This window comes from Chelmon rostratus, chromosome 11, assembly GCF_017976325.1.
Source record: "Chelmon rostratus isolate fCheRos1 chromosome 11, fCheRos1.pri, whole genome shotgun sequence".
Taxonomy (NCBI): domain Eukaryota; kingdom Metazoa; phylum Chordata; class Actinopteri; order Chaetodontiformes; family Chaetodontidae; genus Chelmon; species Chelmon rostratus.
Genome location: NC_055668.1, coordinates 8,646,161 through 8,665,100, shown reverse-complemented (window position 1 = coordinate 8,665,100; position 18,940 = coordinate 8,646,161). Strand labels below are relative to the sequence as shown.

Below are 18,940 nucleotides of genomic sequence, written 5' to 3'. Positions count from 1 at the left end.
AACAAAACAGTGGTTTGCTCTAACTGGACAAGTCGCGATTGAAGAGATCTAGCAGCCTTTTGACGCAGAATATCAGACAACCACGCTAGCTTCATGTGGAGCTCCGTGCACCAGGCCCTCAGTAATAACAGAGCTGGATTTTATCCTCCGGCACCACCTGATGACCAACGCTGCTCTTTTATGTCCTCCGGTTTTCATTTCATCGTTTAGATTTTATTTTTCACATAATAAAGAGCAGCAGACTGCTTGCGGGGACATCATCAGGCTCTCTCAATGCCTATCTGTACAAAAGCTACTGTGTGTCACCTGTTTACAGATCATTAACGGCACACATGGTAATGCTATGTATCAACTCAGCTACCTTTGTGACAGGAGAATAAAGCTGCATAACAGAAGCCAGCAGGCCCCATGAAATGTTTCAGTCACAGTAAAAGCATGCATTGCGCATGCTGAACTGATGACGTTACTCTTTCTGTCAGACATCACCTTGTATAATCAGATTTCGGCCTCATACTGACTTTCGCTGGCGTTCCTGTGCTGACTCACAGCTGCATTCCTCATGTGCTCCTCCTGTAAACACTCACAAGAGTGAGGCAACACCAAAGAACTCTCATGAAACACAGAGGTTATGTAATCTCTTGAATCATGGTGCACTCAGCTGATTATGCACTGGATGTGGTGCCCGTTACGGCAAATCACATTTTAACGAGATCAAAACACAGTATGTTATTCTTTACCTCCCCTGCATTGTGTTGTGCATTGTATTCAAAGCAGACAAGGACCATCCTCCAGACACATGGCAGTTCGTTGTCGGAGCTCATTTTAATTTGCATAAAACTGAAAGGGTTACTTAAAATGGCACAGCCTACTTCATGCAATCCTTCGGCTGGCACGGCGTGACTTTGCCGGACACAAGCTGAGGTCAAGTTATATTTTAGGACGTATCAGATACAGCTGTCACTGTTATCCACAGAGGTCTCGCTCTTTGGCCTCTTTTTGGAGCTTTGTCAGAACATTTTACACATTACAATATTTCTTTTTATACTTTTAACACTTGCACTTTGTGCACCTCCACCTCCACCTGCACCTTCTGTGTACTTAACATTTAAGTACATACATGCTTAACTAAATGGTCAGCTATATGCACTCAGCACATACATTTTAGTATATTTCAGCAGCTGTTGGTACATTTTATTGTTTATTGTTTAGTATATTTTTTTTGTCTTAGTATATTTTCATTTCTGGCATATTTTTATTCAATTAATTTATTTTATTATCTTTCTTATCTTTCTTATTATCTTGTTTCTAACATGGGGGTTGCAATGCAAATTTCATTGACATGTCATGCTCAATGACAATAAAGGCAATCTTGAATCTTGAATCAAAGTTGGAAGTTCAGTGAGCTTGGCTGTCTGGCTAACTAACTCACTAATGTGGTACATTTAAGCAGTCATAGTTGTGCTCAGGACTTATAGGACTGATGAATACTTGATCAACAAATAGTTAGATTTTTTGTCAAAGAATTGATACCACCCTCATATCTCTACAAGAAATATATGATGCCGGAGCCGGTTACCTTAGCTTAGCATAAAGACAAACAACTAGCCTGGTTCCAGGGAGTCTATTTACATTTAGACAGAGACAGACAAGCCATTTCCTTTATTTAGTTTTACATTAAGATAAATTAACTGTCTCCTGACTGCAACTTCATAATTAACATAAAAACATGAAAATGTATCGTTCCTCTCATCTAACTCTTGAACAGAACACAAATAAGCGTATTTCCCAAAATGTCCAACTAATCCTTTAAGAAAAGAAATGTCACTTTTGCACTGTGAATGTTACATTCATCTTTCAGGTATCTTTAACCTCCAGTGTTACATAAATTGAACCTGAGTAGCGTGGTAATAAGGTCAACTAAAAAAAAACAACATCCTTTCCAGAGTGAATCACATTAACAGGCGTTGCAGAAGGGGGTGAAAATACATCATTTTTGCAATGTTCATATTCCACCTCTTCCTTTGTTAGACCAAGCTTAGCAGAGTAATCCCACTTTGATCACACTGCGTTTGAATTTTTAATCTCAGGTAAAGGCGGTGTGCAACCTCGCTTATTAGGATGATAACTGCAGAGCTACAGCCAAATTAGCATGTCGCCCCCGCCGTCATCATCGGCAGGAAAGTGCCTGTTTTGTTTGTTGTTTAGATAAAGGTCTGTCAACTTGTTACAGGGCCAAGATTAACTGCACCAGCTGATGTGATCCAGAGCGCTGCTGCGTCGTGTATTGATGGGGAGGGCTCCATTCGCGGGTTTAGCCTGCTGGACCCTCAGGGAGTAGAGCGTTCAGAGCAGCCCATGGCCAAAGCCCAACACATCTGTAATGAGGATTACATCACTTGTGTCCTCAAAGGTCAGCTGTGTTAGGAGTTCATAGTTTCCTGTGTGAAAGAGCTGCTTCACTCCTTTCGGGCATGCTGTGATTTTAAGAGTTAACTGTAGAATGTCAAATAGCATTCTTCTCTCTTTTCCCTCAGATAATGATGGCGCACAGATAATATAGCACAGATCATAGAGTTTTGTGCAGCTCTAGCAAGCAGAGTATATATGGCACTGCTGGGAAGCAGACGAGATTCAGAGAAGTCACTGATCTATTTTTGTGATATTAGATGAATGCATGCATGCATGTTTCTGTTTGTGTGTGTGTGTGTGGGGGGGGGGGGGGGGGGGGGGGGTGCGACAGTGAAACAAAATCAATGCTCTAATTGGTGTGAGCCTCCTGATGAAGCTGTTTCGGAATCGTCGGCCCAGAGGTCACAGAGAGGATGAACCATGACGATGACATCAGAGCCCAGAGCGCAACAACAAACGGCGTCCTGTTTCTTTGAAAACAAAAGATGTTTGTTTGCGGCCCTTTTTTTCTCTTTCAGGATTCGTCCTGTGAGTTGAAAATGTGACGACACAGTACACTGACCTTTGTTTCTCTGGTAACAGACTCTCTCTGTGTCAGTCTGCGCAGGATTGGGGGGGTCGAGGTTGAGAGTGGCCCTTTGGTGTTGAGCACTGATCACATGAGCGGCTAAAATAACAAAGCAGTCCGATTTGGGCCTTTGTCTACATACAATCACATGATTCAGATCTCCAAAGAATTGAATCAATGTTGACACATAATATAATGAGCAATATTGTGACCCGAGCACTGGCTTTGGAAGCTTTGTCATCTGATTGAAGGGGAAAATTGGGTGGTATCCCCACTAAGGTCTGCTGAAATCACAATGCATAATGTGCTTAATGCACACGTGCACACACACACAGACTTTTTTCCTCTAAGAAGTAACCACAAAATAATTCCACAGAACTCATTAGCGCATTTTGTTGGCACAAAAATAATAAAAAATGTAATAAAGGATCAATAAATCCTTTACAGGCCTGCTGTAGAAATAATGTCAAGTGACTCTCTGGTCTATTAAGCTAGATACAGAAATTTGCATCATGACTTTCGTTTTCAACCTGGTGTAAGTGCCTCTTTAATGTCCCAGATGTCGAGGATAACGACATCAGTGAGTCAGCACAGTTATCCATCCGTCTAAGGTTACTGTCAAACTCCTCAGAGAATAACACGACAGTGATCCTGCTGCCTTCACACGTCCTCTGTCTTCCTGCCTCTTCACAGAGGTGTTCACTGTTATGAGGGGAACAAGATGCAAATTGCAATGTTAGACCAAGCATGAAAATGTGAGAGAAAATGATTTATGGAGCAATCTGCGAGTATCCCTCTTAATTAATATAGTGTCATATCATGGACGAGGCTCCTCTGATGAAGTACAGAATGAGGAAGGAGCTGGGAATCCTGGATGATTCTCAGCAAGTGGCAACCAAATAAATCAAGTATTTTTCAAGGTGTGAGCCATGGGGGACATGTAATTAAGTCAATGACATGGCATCTTTCTCTCACATGCCAAGCCAAACAGGCTGTGATATTACGAGCACGTGTGAGCTGAATGTAAAAGGGAGCGTTGTGTCTGTGCAAAGATCTACAATAAGATACAGGCAGCAGACAGAGTCGATGCTGGTATGATGTCTGACATTAACATTTCAGGCATGTAGCAGCTGCTGTTATCCAGCGAGGCTTGGAACAGATGCACAGTGAGTTAGATTGAGGAGAGGGAGTTCAAATTCATGTTTCACCGAAATTACAAGTCAGTAATACAGACTGCAACAGCAGCAATAGCAGCGCAGTAACAGACCATGTAAAAACATTGCTGCGCTGCTCAAATATTTGGATATCATCAGTCGCCAGCGAATGCGAGGAGAGAAAGAGAGCCGGTCAGAGAAACAGCACACAGTTGTGGTGCAAGTTGAAACAGAGAAAAGTGATTTCCTTCCCTTCGCTTCCCCGTGAAGAAATACAGACCGGCTGTCTAACACTATGAACAAATGTAGAAAAGTTGATGCCACTAACAACAGGTTTGAGGTTCAAACTTCTTTTCCTGCGCACACACGAGTGATGCGACGTTTATTCCTGCTGAGGGTTTCACGCGATGCCACTGGAATGCACTCGGCTTGTTAGAGCTCATGGACACACTGAATTTAACCTCTGTTTAAACAGGGCGCCTTTAATTCCCTGGGTTTGCTGCACAATGGAAAAGGTCTTTAACTTTCGTAATTAACCAGGAAATCGTCTTATTTGTTAGCTTTGCTAGCTTAGTTTTTTACTTTTATATCGTTGTTGTTATACTTTATATTGTCATTTGTCATATATCTGAATGACACTGGATTGGACTGGATTGTCTAAGAAACGATGATAAAACTCTCAAACTCTTGACTCATGAGTCTGTTATGTTAGTCATGTCATTTACAACACGAGTATAAAATTTCTACTGCTCCTCGTAGGCTACTGTTATGACATCATAAAGATATAATGTACCCAATAAATAGAGTATTTGATCATGCTATTATTCATAGTATAATTACGATTACAAGACTAATATAAAACACTTTATTGATAACATGAAAGCTTCTCAGATTAAGAGTAGTTTTGAAAACAATCTCACCTCTACGTCTGTCACGTAGGTGTTTAGAAGTTGTCTGGAGCTTTAAATCACATCACATGGTTTTTCATCTAAAGTGTGTGTCTGGTTGTCATGGAAATTTCTTGCCTTAAAAGTTCAGTTTCAAAGCTCAAACTCCATCTGTTGAAGATGGTGTGCTGAAATGACTACTCAACGGACTTTGAGGGGAGTTTGTTTTGTTTCCAATGACAAGAATGGCTTTGAAACTCAAGACAACGTGTCGCTTGGATCAAACAATGTGTAAAACTTAGAGCATGACAGGCCATCAGCAGCCCCTCCCTTCAAGTACAAAAGACAGCCAGAAATACCGCCAATCATCAGAGACATCCATCTCCGAGCTCGTGTCTGTGCCCATCGCTCAGCCTGGTACTGTCAGCAATTCCACACCCCCTCAGGATTCCCACTGCGCCATGTGGCAATGAGGGTCACATTGCATTCTGGGAGAAACTCTCAGCTAAGATCCCCTCTGGGCACGGCCCCACCCCCACAACCACCCCAACAATCTTGCCCGGTCTCCTCCAAAAATTCCTTGGCCTCCAGGGCACCACGCAACCCAAAATAACAGGACACATCAGCACTTTCATCTGCATCCCCGAGCAAGCTCAGACACTGCAGCAGCAGCTGTTCGACCACTCACAGGCACAGATAGAGTTCTGAAAAGTACCAAGGCGCTATAGTTGGCACACCCCCTTTCCCCTCCAGTGATACGAGCGCAGACGGAGCCAGACTTGGATAAGAGTGCCAGGCTAGGTGTGGCTGACGGAGCTGTCCTTTAGCTGTCCTTCAGGTACAAGCAAATATTCCCTCAATGAAAAAGACACATGTACGCCCGGAAACAGTCGCCTTCACAGAACTGTAGTTCAGTTATCATCAGGAATTTAGAGGCTTTTGTTCCAACAGATTTACATTTCTACAACATATAACCACAATAAAAAAGTTGAATTCATTTTGTATTCATTCATTTATTCATAAGTTATGGCCTATTAATAAAATACAACAACAGAGGCAGAGCTGAGAACAAGCAGAGAGACAGAGCGGAAGCAATTTCTGGCTGAGGTCACTTTAGACAGCTTGTGTTACAAAGTATAAGCTTTAAACTGAGCACAATACAGGCTGTTCCAGAGTGACAGATCGTATCACAGCACAAATAAAGCATTGACATATATATTTTACTTTATCACTATCAAATGGGGGGGGGGAAGCATTATAGTGTCCACAAGGAGATAGAGAGGGTATCTCTGACCAAGGTCGCAGCACAAGAGACTGATTAGGTTGCTGTGGCACTTTGTGGCTCAACAGACTAAAACGCATGACTTATGTTGCAAGTTGTGACTTTGCAACAGAGCCGCCGCGCTGCCTGATGTATCTGAGGTCATTCTTTCACAATGCCTGATGGAGGAGTATACCCCTGCCAGTAATAACTCACAGCCAGGCTGCCTGCTGCAGGGTACAGTCTCCAACCTGATAACATGTGCAGTGAGGACACAGAGAGTCACAGCCTGCAAAGCCCACGAAGGACATATTTTGACAAAAAACAAAAATCATTTTCAAACTGAGTAATGTTCATGCATGCACCAGTTCAGGAAATAATTACGGTTTGTGTTAAAGTAAAAAAAAAAAGCTACTTCCTTAAAGCAATCATTGACTATTAGTTTAACACAGTCTCCTATGTGGGGGTCCTGTGTATGAACTATCCATCCACCTTGCCCACCTCTGCCCAACAAGGACATTGGTGTTCGTGTGCACAAACTTTGTGATTATTTTACGAACTGCTCTGATCCTGGGCTGGAAAGCACCAGCTGGAAAAAAGTTACGGTACCTGTGAGTCTCAAATTAGGAGCTGAAACCTTTTAGGCCTCCACTGTGAAGATGCCTAATCGATCCGCAGTAGTGACACTTTGGATTTGATCACCTGGTCAATAAGCACAATTGTTCATGTTCGTCAGTGGGAAGCCAGTGAGGGATCATATTGTGTTGTTGGTTTCATGCTGGTTTGGTGAGGCCCCTGTGCAGAGGGGGCTTTAAAGTGAACTCTGTGCGCATCAGACCCTCCTTGCTGGACAGAGCGGCACAATTTTATTCAGCATTTTAAATTCGAAAAGGGTATAACGGTAAGGCTTTCTATGGACTGTGTTGCTGTGCAAGTCCTCTTCTTGTTTCCCTGGCAACGGACATATTGACATGCTGCAGTGCTGCTGCTGGAAGTTGGCAGGCAGCCAGGAAGCCCCCCCGCCTGCACACAATCTCACATTCTGTCTTTGCCAGCACTATCACTCCAGCTTCACGCAATTCCCATCTCACTTTTTTATTCTCCATCTTGGTGGGTTTCTTAGACCAGTTGAATGCCAGTCTGAAGACTAATGACTTGGGTGGATTGTGCGGTGTGTGTGTGTGTGCGCGAGGGAAAGAAAGACAGCACGACGGGGAGGGAGAGCGAGTAAGAGCGAGAAAAAACATGGAGGAGGGAGGGGTGAAGTCTGTGCCACGCAGTGCTTGCATGTTAAGATGAATAGAGGGAAAGGCGAGCCTCGTGTTATGTTACAAGAACATAGTAGTGGCTGGGGGGTTGGGCTCTACATCAACAGATGGATAAACCCGGGAGAAGAATGCGTGCCAAGCGCCAAATGTATCAGCGGCGTGCTGGGGCATGAAAATGTCAGGTGTCAGCGGAGAGCCACGCGGTCGCTGCTATTCATACAATCCACCATGTGCTGGATGTACACAGAAGGCCTTGTGGACGAGGATGACGGGGGGGTTAAGGGTAAAAGTATTGCCGGGCAGAGGAGGATGAGAGCAGGATAGATGAGCGGGTGACTCACCTCTTTATCAGCCATGGATACAGACAGCGCGAGAGAAGCCTCCACGGCGCTATGTGTTCAGACAGGTCGGGCAGGGAAATGTCAACACCAGGGAGGGTTGTGCGTGGCGAACAACCTCACGGATGGATAAGAGCTAGCATTATCTCACCTGCAGAGCAATGCTCACACGCTGCTGGTGAAGCTGTGCTTACACCTGGGACAAGTGCTGACTGGTCATGTTAGAAAGGCATAGCAATGCGCACCAGCTAGTACGCGCCTTTTCAGCTGCTTTGCTTCGCTGCCGCTGTCCACGCTTGAGGGCATATATGACACATGCAGCTCGGGAAGGAAATTTACAAAAGCTCCACGAGGACTGAAAGCAATTTAGTGGGTTCTTACTGTCCAATTAGTGACTGGCTGGTGAACAAGTAACCCCATCAAAACACATCAGTTGGCATTTTGTTACACAGCCTTTTCCAAAGCCCTCAGGGTCTGTGTCAACTGCGTCCTTGTCCGGACAAAGCCTCCTAAACCCTGGATTTCATTTCCACATTGTGCCCCGTTGTCCCCCTCATTGTTGATTTTTCCACTATGTGCAAGGCCAGGGCATTTGTACCAGTCTGCTAGGCCCACGTCAAAAGAAAAAGTATCCGCTGTTGACGGCTAGGCCATTCTTGTTATTCATGTCATGCCTGGTGGTTTAGTAGGGCAGGGTGCAGAATTTTCCAGAAGCAGCTGTGTGCTAGTGAAGCTGACAGTGTGCCAGCCCAAAAGGGTTTCTATCTCTCTTCTTTCTCTCTACAAACCCCTCCCGCCCCTCCCTTCCCCTCCATCGGCATGCTTGGCTTGGTGCCCGGACTTACTCAAACTCACACTCAACCAGAAATATCTGCCCCCCCCCTCGCTCCCCGCCACCCTCCCTCCCCTGAACATATCCCTCTGGCTCAACAGAGAAGCTTCCATCACTCCGGATGACATTGGATCATTTTTCTCCCCCTGCACATTCCAGCCAAAGAGGAGGACAAGGGAGGGGAGTGGCTGCCGTTTCTGCTCTGTGATTATATCATTACAGAGCAGCAGACATGTATACAGTATATCAAGCACAACCTGTCATTAGCATAGCTTATTTGATGATGGCTAAATACAAGTGTGCTTTTGTTGGATCCAACCAACTGGATCGCCCTTGTGCCAGTACCGCAGAATTAAATTCGGGAATGCTTTCTCCGAGCGCTCCAAATTTGAGATCAGCCTTGAGCTATAAAAACCCTTCTCTTATTTACTGTACCATTATCCCTCCCAGACACCTGTTGTGACACGCTCTGCCCGAGTTATCAGATACTCCGAAGGCTCTGCTGGCGGTCTAAATAAACCTGTCCGAAGCGACACAGTTGTGTAATACACTTGAAGTCGCCGGCTCCAATAATAGCGCACACCTGTCAAACACAGGCCCTGCTTGTTCTCTCGGCTGACCTGACCTCCTCTCGCTCCTTAACTCCGACTCAAATGTTCCATGGCTGGGAGACAACGTAAACACCGCTCAAGAAAATTATTTCCAACAAACGCAGACACAAAGAGAGGGAGGAACAAGAGGTGGAGGTAAAAGCAAGAGAATGGAACATTTTGACTGGCGAGGCAGAGCGAACAAAGGCGATAAAAGCTTTATTCTGCCTCTGCAGAGATTGTGCGGTGGCTGCCACTATAAAGCCTTGATTGACAACAACATTAGCACTCAGAGGAGAAATAGCTCCCACTCACAGTTATGTAACATACAAAGAAACTACAGCGAGGTTGTGGATGGGTATTAGTGTGCATGGGCTTATGTGTGTGTGCGTGTGTGTGTGTGTGTGTGTGTGTGTGTGTGTGGGCACGTACACACATCATATTCCCAGATAGAAACAAAAGTGACAGAATATCTAAGAGTTGCTCTTATCTTCTGACAACTGTATGCCTTCAAGGAGATGAAAGGCGATGTACAACACACTGAGGATCTCTCGGGAATCCTGGATTTATGCAGCACATAAAAAGTTGTCTCAGAGATTTTTTTGTGGCGCTTTGTTGTTTGGCAAAGTGATGGTGAAAGTTTAATTGTGTGGTTGTGGTGGAGGCAGCTGATTTCCTTGCATGCAGACGCTGAGCGCCGTGTCCCGGCTTGAACTGCCGATAATTGTCCGCGGCCGAGGCGCTACGGAGGAGCGAGCGAGGAGCAGACAGGGACAGGAGGAAATGAGCATCCCATAATACATCACCGCAGATCTGCTGACACACCCCGGAAACCGAGCCATTCATCAGCCCACCAGCTCTCGCCAGGGCCTCCACAGACCAGCAAAGCAAAGCGTTCAGATGGTCAGCCAAAATATCTGATTACATCACATCGCTGTAGCTGTTTCCTTCTGATCTTAACATGAAGCTCTGCACCAGCCCGCTATTTGAAATGATCCGCTTCACCTCGGTACGGCGGTTTCAGGCACATCCTACGCCTCCCTACATGCGCTTTGTGTCATTATTCAGCTTAAAAGGCTGTGCACAGATGGCCCTCGTGAGCCATCCACATCCATTTGAATCCAGGCTCTCAGCTGACTAAACAAGCACCTCGGGGGTGAAGAGGGACAGACAGTCACCTGCCACCCCCTCGTATGCCTTTACACACACACACACGCGCACACACACACACGCCACAACCGCCACAAAGCTGACAGCTCAGCCAAACGTCCGCTCACCGGCCGCACAGAGAAAGACATCAGCAGACAGTCAATCGCTGTGATTGCATCAGTGTTTTTGAAAAGGTCTGGCTCGCTGTCTTTCAGCACACACACTGCATGTTGATGATCTGTAATTGATTCGTGATTTGCCAAAGCACTGCGAGTGTACAGCGGAGCACCTGGCCGAGGATCCTTCCAGAGCAAAGCCGCGCTATGTGCTCGCATGTTTACTTTTAGCTCGGCTCATATTGACAGCTAAATCTAACTTTGGCTCTGCATGTCAGAGGTGGCAACAAGCATCTTACTACTGTGACTGGCATGCCCCTCCCAGAGGCCCAAAATATATGTCTAGAAGGTAGAGTTCAGCCAGAGAAAAAGGGAAGTCACGACTTCTGTTTAACACAACTGGATCTCTGTGGCTGTTCAAATCTGCTGAGGTATTTTTACATTACAAATTTCACAAACGGAGTAAATTTAGAGCCCCTCGTGGGCTATATTCTACAGCCATATTGTTATGCACAGAATATTCTCGATCGCAGGAGACAACACTCCCCTCTCTCGCCTCCTATTTTTCATTTGGCACAGTAGCAGCACGCCATCTTATCAGCTGATCCTGAGCCAGAAGCTAGGAGTAGTTGCTCAGCAGAAAAAGGAGGGATTGTGCTGGGCTCGGCTATGATAGGAGAAAAAGCCCAAATGCTCTTGGATCAGTCCCATGCTTTGTCCTCATCTCTCACGTTGCCTCTTTCCCTTGTTCATTTTTCATCCTCTCTCCTTTCATCTTTTTGTCCTGCGCCCCCTCTCCTTCCTCTGCATTCTGCTCACTCTCTTCCTCCACCTCTCTCTCTCTTTCTCTCTGCTCCACTTATAAGATTTGGCAGCACTCCAAGATCTGAGAAAAACATTGGAGGCATAGCCTCGTTTTGATGTCTGGAAAGAGAGGGAGGCTGAGAGCGAGAGAGAGCGAGAGAGACCTCATTTCCATTTCACAGACTTGATTCACAGCAACACCACAACAGAAAGAAGGAATATCGAGAGTGTGAGCGTAACCGCCAGTCAGAGACAAAAGGAAGGATGGGGGAAAAGGCAGACACAGATCTTACATTGCATGAAGAAAATGGAAAATTAGGTTCACAAAGTGTGATGACGGTGTGTGTAAAGAAATGCAGATGCAAACATAAGGGACAAAGGAAAGAAGTGCAAAGGAAAAATATGCTTTTTGCTTGTGTGACCTCAGGAACACACTGTTTTTGTTGCTCGACGATTCTCTACGTAGAAAATAGCTGAACTGCTAAACAAAAAACACTCAAACTCATTGAAGTCCAGCTCAGAAAAACACCAAACCATCCGTGGGCTTTTTTGCAGCAACCGGGTCTCATACCAGTCTGAGAGAACACAAATCTGGCACTCTGCATTGTAATCATCTTAACTTTGCAGGCCTTCATGGTAAACAGGCCAGAGCAGTCGAATGTAAAAACCCCCCTCTGTGGGCCGAGCCAAGAATCAGAAGGGAAATTTTACACATCCTGCGGATTCAGCCGTGCTCCTCCTAATTGCTGGTTGGAGCTCCAGCTTCTCCCCCGGTGCTGAGAAGAGAAACCGTCATTACTAGTCTCGCAGGAGCCCGAGCCCAACTCCAAAGGGAAACTTTGATTGATGAAAAGAAAAAAAGAGGCAGATCCGAGCGTGTCCTCGATACAGCATTTGCTGTGACCTTGTTTTCCCTGACAGGTCTAAAATTAACCAAGCGGATCAGTTATACTGGGAGCGGAGAAATGTGGACCAGATTCTCCTTTTGGCGCGTCCCTGTCTCTGCTCGCTTTCAGGGGATTACAGCAGCACGAGCATGCCTTTTGATTTATTGGGCTAAACATAGATTCATTAGTGAAACAGCTGGCTACATCGAGTGCTTCACTGTATCCCACACAGGCCTTCCCTCCCTCCACCCGCCCCACTGGACCATATTCAACATTTTAATGTAAAATAAATGCCTGAGGATTACAGCATATAGTGCACTTCAATGTAGAGCATTGGTGTTATCTGCTCGTTCTGACTAAATGTAATAATTAAGAACTACTGGAGCATTTCTTCATTTTATCAAGATTAAGGCGGCGCAGTTGTACCAGAAACATCAAACACATGCTTGTCTGATCAGGGAAGTGCACGAGAAAACGCACCGCATGCGCCAAAGACAACAAATATGAACTCTGACCAGTTATGGCTTTTCTTTTCACATAAACATCTCTGTGTAACACCAACACTGCATACCAACCTACAGTTCAGTTAACCATTAAGAGGAGAGGCAGGGAGGCAGCAGACTCTCTGCTTCACCTATCTGTTATTGCCTTTCACTTAGCTTGATTAACAAGACGGCGTCAAGTAAATCAATCAAACAGCCAATGAGGGATTTTATGACCATTGATTAGGCTGTGTTTTGCAGCTGCCTGGCAAAGAGGGTCTGGGCTGCAGAGATATTTCACGGCTGGAACCTCCGCTCTTGCAAACTGCATGACTGCAAGCCAACCTGTGCTGTAGCTTCAGACAAAAGCTATTATCATAAAGCAGCGGAAGGAGGAGGGATCCAAATTAATCTTTGCCCGAGGAGATATCAGTTTCACCTGGACTTCACCTGGCCCAGCCTCAGATGACACGTCTTACTAGGTTTTCCATAAAGAGGCTCCAGGGTAAGTGCACATCAAAGTCAATAAATGTTTGTCTCATAAGCAGGAGCTTAAACATTAAAAATCCCCGAAGGTTCTTATAAGTAAACAAAATGAAAGCCTGTGAGTCATTAACCACAAATGGCTCCTGCTTGATTATACTGCAAACAGAGGAGATGTTTCAGTGGAGTAGTAGTATAAACAAAAAAAAAAATATAATCATAGAAATTAAAGCTGCACTTTATGCCATCAACTCTGTGTGACCTTGTCTTCGCATGCTGGTTGTTTACTGAAATCTCTCCATTATGTTCCCCTCCCCTGCATATGAATCGACAGGCTGCACCGGAGCATCTGCTGTGCACCGATTTCACTGGTAACTATGCAACACCAGAGCATTGTGTTATGACAGAGCCACTTCCAGGGACACGTTATCACTGTATTAGATACGGTGCAGGTTATTTTAGTCAGCACTGAACAAACAGGTTCTGGCTCCGCTGCGATAAATCTTTACGGCGTGGGGGAGAAGTGTTCCTTTGTGTCTCCTTGCATCATATTTCATGCCAGGTTCGTCTACGATATTCTCACATGTGGCGGTTTCTGTTTGGCTCCCGGCACACTGTTTTCAGGAACAAGTAGGTCAAAATGTCAACTAATATATATAAAAAGAATATCTCTGAGAACAGTATATAAGATGGTAAATGGAGTGGGTGTGTTGGTGAGCTCAGTAAAGTGTTTCCCTTTATCAAACTGGGTCTTAAAGTCCAACTGATAAGATAATAATTTTCGAAAGAGCGGAAAAGGACTATAAACAAACAGCTGTCTTTGAAAGGCGCACGCATTAAAAACAGGCTTCTGTCGGTCAGAAGCTATGCGGCCTCAGATCACATTGTAAAAGCTGCTGTTTTGCTGAGGGTTCATTTTGTCCGAGGCTCCTTTTTTAGTGTTCTGAATTGGTAGGGGGAGGGATAATTATCCATGCCCTTCTTAGTTGGCTAAACAGTGGGGTGCAAAGACTATGTTTTCATTCAACATTATGAATCAATCAGTTCATCAGGACACCACGCCGCTTGTTAAGGAGCGGGTAATCCCTGTTGAGACTTTGAGGTGGCTACCAAAATACGTCTGCCAGTGCAGCGAGATCAATAAATCCCCAGTTGATGAACAGATTCACGAGTGAGCTAAAGCACAATAAAGCAACATTCAAGCCATCTGTGGGCATTTAATTAACAAAAAAAACAACCTGCTGTTTTGAGGGCTGCACTGACAGCTTGATAAAACATGAGCAGGAAGCAGATTATGTCTCAAATAATTATGCAACTGCCTACTACACCAAGTCTCCCTCTCTGCTCGATATTAATCTCCATGTCAGTGTCTGTTTGGTGCAGCGTCAGCTACATGGGAGTGACATTTCTTTGTCTGAGGGAGCAAACACAGTCTCAAGATTGCTTCTCTTTTGCAGACACAGTAACAACTGCAGTTTGTCTCTTAACGACCCCATAAGCTGCTCATTGCTTTGTAGAGATGAGTCTGGCTGCCTACTCGCCATAACGGAGATTGCTGTTTTTATGGCTGTGCTGCTATGAATCTGCAACAATTACATTTGCATCTGGAGATACAGAGCGAGGTTGGTATGTAAGGCAGCAACAGCGTTATTGTTTACTCTGGAAGAGCACACGCTGCATACTGAGGCAGAAATCTGCTCCGAGCATGTGGAAGAATGTGGTAGTATCAAGGGTGGTGTGTGTTAGTGTGGCACAGTGCACCATGCTAAATGCTAAAACTGAAAATAAAGGGGTGTTGCTGCAGGGCTACCGTATCTAACTCATGCTTGGACGTACTTTGAAATACTGATTTTTATTCATAATTTGTTAGCTGCTTAGTGAATCGAACATATGGTCAAACGAAAACAACAGATTTGTCTAAAATAAGCATCTTGAGAATATGCACACAAGCTTGAAAATACGTTGCACCAGCAGAAAAGCTAAGAATGTTGTTCAGACGGGTTAATTTCAGCAAAAGTCCTAATTTGTGGTTACACAACATGCCTTCACGATGGTATCATGTTGACAATCATGCACTTCCTCACATTACTGACTCAACAGATTCCAGCTGACTGAACATGACTTGGCACCTCTTCCTGTACGCTGCAATCACTTACAGCGCTGCACAAACTGGAGCACAGTTGGGACAATGTGTCTGGTTTCTTTTTCCATCCACGCTTTTCTCCAAGAATCACGAACAGGGCATGTGTGCAGAAAAGCGGCCGTTCTGCAGCGTGAAACAGTAGCCTACTTATGTTGTGCAGCGTAAATCAAGTCTCCTGAGCTGTCACAACAAGCCTGCGTATCAGAGCACAGAGCCCTCGTCTCGTCATCCGTCCACAGCCCCGTGTAGCTTAATCACTCAAATGAAGCAAGCTCAGACAATAAGTTCATACAAGATCAGAAATTGTATTTGGCAATTTTTAAACAAGTGCATACAAGTACAGCTAAAAGCATTTCAGTTTTGCCAAGTGCTCGTAGAGTAGCATTAGTCACATTCTACGTTAAACAGGAACTGCCACCAGACCTAGAAGTACATCAAGAATTTTGTTAAACATCAACAAAGAGGAACGTAGTCCATTATAATGAGTACATACCTTTATCTTCAAAAATATAGAAACACAATGTATTCAAAAATCAAAAATTATACAACCATGTTTACGAAGTATACTCTTCCCTTGGGTCCAATATGTACAAGTCCGTTAGTTTGTTTGAATGGTATGTATGTGATATTTATATATTTATACTCATATTTTTTGCTTCCCCTCCCCAAAGAAGTGTTCAAACAAAATCAAGGGTCCCTCTCCTTTTTTACTTTGACATCTCCTGCAAGGATGGTGGCGATTTCTCCTTGCATGAAAGCCCATGGTACGTTCGAGCCAACCAGGGGACATTTCTCTCCACTGGGACAGTACACTTCACCCGTGGCACCTTGCTGCTTTATGCTTTCCCTCGAGCACGGGAAGCAGAACTTGTGAGAGGGCACAGACGGGCACTGAACAAAGTGTGTGTCCTCCAAACGCTCGTGGCACAGCGTGCAGCACAGGGGTATGCTGCCGGGTACCGAGGAGTCCGGAATGCTTTGGGGGTGCACTTGGTCCATGCCTGGCACGTGGGGGGTACCTGCACCAGATGCATCTCTCTGCGCCAGCCTCCTCTGATTCATGGAGGACGGCGACAGGGGACTGCTGCTGTTCCTCCGGGTGGTGGAGTGGACTTGGTTGGCGTCCTTGGGAGAGCTGTTCCCACCTGCATTGTCTGCCGCCATGATGAGCGCCGCCATGGGGGACTGGCCGTTCTGGGCCGCCTCAGGTGGGGTGGTGCGGGAGTGGGGGGATATTGTGGAGGGGGGAGAGGCGAAGCTTGGCGGGGGAACTGGAGGCATTTTCAGTCCGTCAGTAGGTGGTGGTAACCACTGCTGTCCTTCTCCATTGAGCTTGGCAGCTGTCCCCTCTCCCTCTGGTTCAGGCGATGCTTTTCTCTTCATGTTCCGGGGGTGTTTTCCTCTGTCTGGAGGTGGGAAAGGGTTAAACAAAATAGTTGAGTTGCACAGCTCAGACAAGCATCAACAATTACACTGGAATGGAGACATGCATTTCTGCTGCTCCACGCTGCACCACAGGACACAAAACAACAACCCACGAAACAAATACCAGAAAAATAATCATTTGTGCAACTTGAATTTTGCAGACAAGGCACTGTATTCATCGTTTGTCCATTATTAACCCATTCCTGGACTCGCACAAAGACAACATAAAAACGAATATTTGCACAAAATGCGCACAATATTGTTGAATTTAAAGCCTGCTGGATGCTTACCTGATTTGGAAGCCGTGGCGCTGGCCTCGTAGCCCATAACCCTTTGTTGCATGGCCGCATGGTCCTTCTTGAACCTGTTGTCGAAAGTGTGCAGAGCCATCAGGTCCCTCACCGTCTTGCCCTTGCCCATCCAGTCCGCGTCTGCCCTGTTTTTGTGGCTCTCGGAGATCTCCGGCGTCAGGCTGTCCGGTCTGTGCTTCTCCTTCACCTCCCTGTCGTGCTCGGTGCTGGAGACCGAGGCGGGTCTCTTGCCCAGGTCGGCGGGACTACCGCCGGCCATCGCGGGGGGAAGCCCCATCTGGCCCGGTCTGCCGTTGACGGCGTGCACCGGGGGCATGTTCCCGTTAACCAAAGGCACTAGATTCGGGGGGACCGTGCTATTCCTGCGCGGGTTGGGGCTCTGGCGGTTCAGCTCCGGGGGCTCGTCAGGCTTAGGAAATCCATTGGGGACGGGGATGCCGTTCGCCTGCCTGCCAGACTGATACTCTGGACCCAGCCTGGGCGGGCGGTCGGAGGAGAGCGGGTAGCGGTCCAGCGGCTGCGGCGGCCGCGAGCCGGGATCCCCCGCCGCAGCGTGGTTGATCGCCTGGATCTCCTTCCCGGAGAGCTGCGACTTCCCCGGCCCGGGAGACCTGCCCTCCTGAAACCCGTGAGCCCTCTTGAGCTGCCGGGCCGTCTCGATGACAAACTCAATGCGGTCTGCTCCTTCGTAGTTGACACATCCCCTGCAGACGGGCTCGGTAAAATCCCAGATCATGGCCCAGGGCATGCGGGGCAAGTCGCACAAATAACACGACTGCCTCCTGGAAGAAGCAGCGACCGCCGCGGACGACATAGCGCTCGTCGTCGACCCCCCGAAAACAAACCCACAAAATGTGCCTTCTTCTCCCGCTTCCCTCCGAGCTCCCTTTAAAAGCCAACAAAGAGCAAGTTCCCGTGGTGGATAAAAAAAAAGCCCAGAAACTGGTCTTCTCCCGACTTTTCGAGCGACAACGCTGAAGTTTCAGAGGGAGAAGTTCATGTCGGTGTGCGCGTTACTACGGCGCTCCTCTCTCTACCTCCACCGACTCTCTACTACTGGCTCAATGTGGAGCAGTGACGTCACCACGGGGCTCTAAACGCCTGCTTCCACTTCAGTTTCTATTGACTTGATTTCTTCGACAGACCCCCCCACCACCACCACCACCAACCCCCTCCGTCCTCCCCCCCTCGGTTTACTGCAGCCTCTGTCACTCACTGCTTTTTTCATTTTAATTTAATCACTTGAACCCCTGCCAAAACTGCACCCAGATCAGCTCAGCTCAGCTCAGCTCGGCTCAGCTCCGCCGCCGCCTCCTGACTGAAGGGAATAACCCGCAGCTCGTGTTATTATTATCAAACCTGCAGAAAAATATGACTCCGGGTCCGCCGGCACCAGCCTGCCTGCAGCGACAAACAAAAAAAAAAACACAACACACCGCGGCTGTAGGTTAGCAGCGGACCGACAGGGGATAAAAAGAGGGAGAGATGGAGTCGCCAGCTCCTCCGGTTGACTGCTGCTTTGTCCTAAATTCAGAGCGTTATCCGGTTCAGGCTGAGAAACGCTCGCTGCAGCTTGTTTTTCTCAATGCACAGCGCCTCGACGCCATGAGCTGCTACTACCGCTGCTGTGCAATGAATGAGGTGGGTCGACCCTCGAAAAACTAGACTACTGTGATACAATGGCATTTATTATATGAATATATACATACGCGGAAAGGCAGAAAATGTGCAGCAGCATAATAGTTTTTAAAAATAGGGAGTATTTTGGGATCCTCGGAGGGATTTAATACAGTTTTGTGTCAGCTCACAAGCGTGGATTCAACATGCGCCCGA

The 18,940-nt window shown here is 46.4% G+C and overlaps 1 protein-coding gene across 1 annotated transcript; it reads right to left on the bottom strand.

Moving 5' to 3' along the window:
* Window positions 1-15,104: 15,104 nt before the first annotated feature.
* irf2bp2a (interferon regulatory factor 2 binding protein 2a) lies at window positions 15,105-18,240 on the bottom strand. Its single transcript, XM_041947341.1, has 2 exons — window positions 17,087-18,240; window positions 15,105-16,777 (listed from the first exon to the last, which is right to left on the bottom strand). The coding sequence occupies exons 1-2, from the start codon at window positions 17,919-17,921 to the stop codon at window positions 16,059-16,061; spliced, it is 1,554 nt and encodes a 517-aa protein (XP_041803275.1). The 5' UTR covers window positions 17,922-18,240; the 3' UTR covers window positions 15,105-16,058.
* Between the last annotated feature and the right edge of the window lie 700 nt (window positions 18,241-18,940).

Coding starts and splice junctions, on each gene's coding strand:
- irf2bp2a (XM_041947341.1), bottom strand. CDS start 17,921: ATGTCGTCCGCGGCGGTCGCTGCTTCTTCCAGGAGGCAGTCGTGTTAT. Junction 16,778..17,086: donor CGCCACGGCTTCCAAATCAG/GTAAGCATCCAG, acceptor TCCCACCTCCAG/ACAGAGGAAAACACCCCCGG.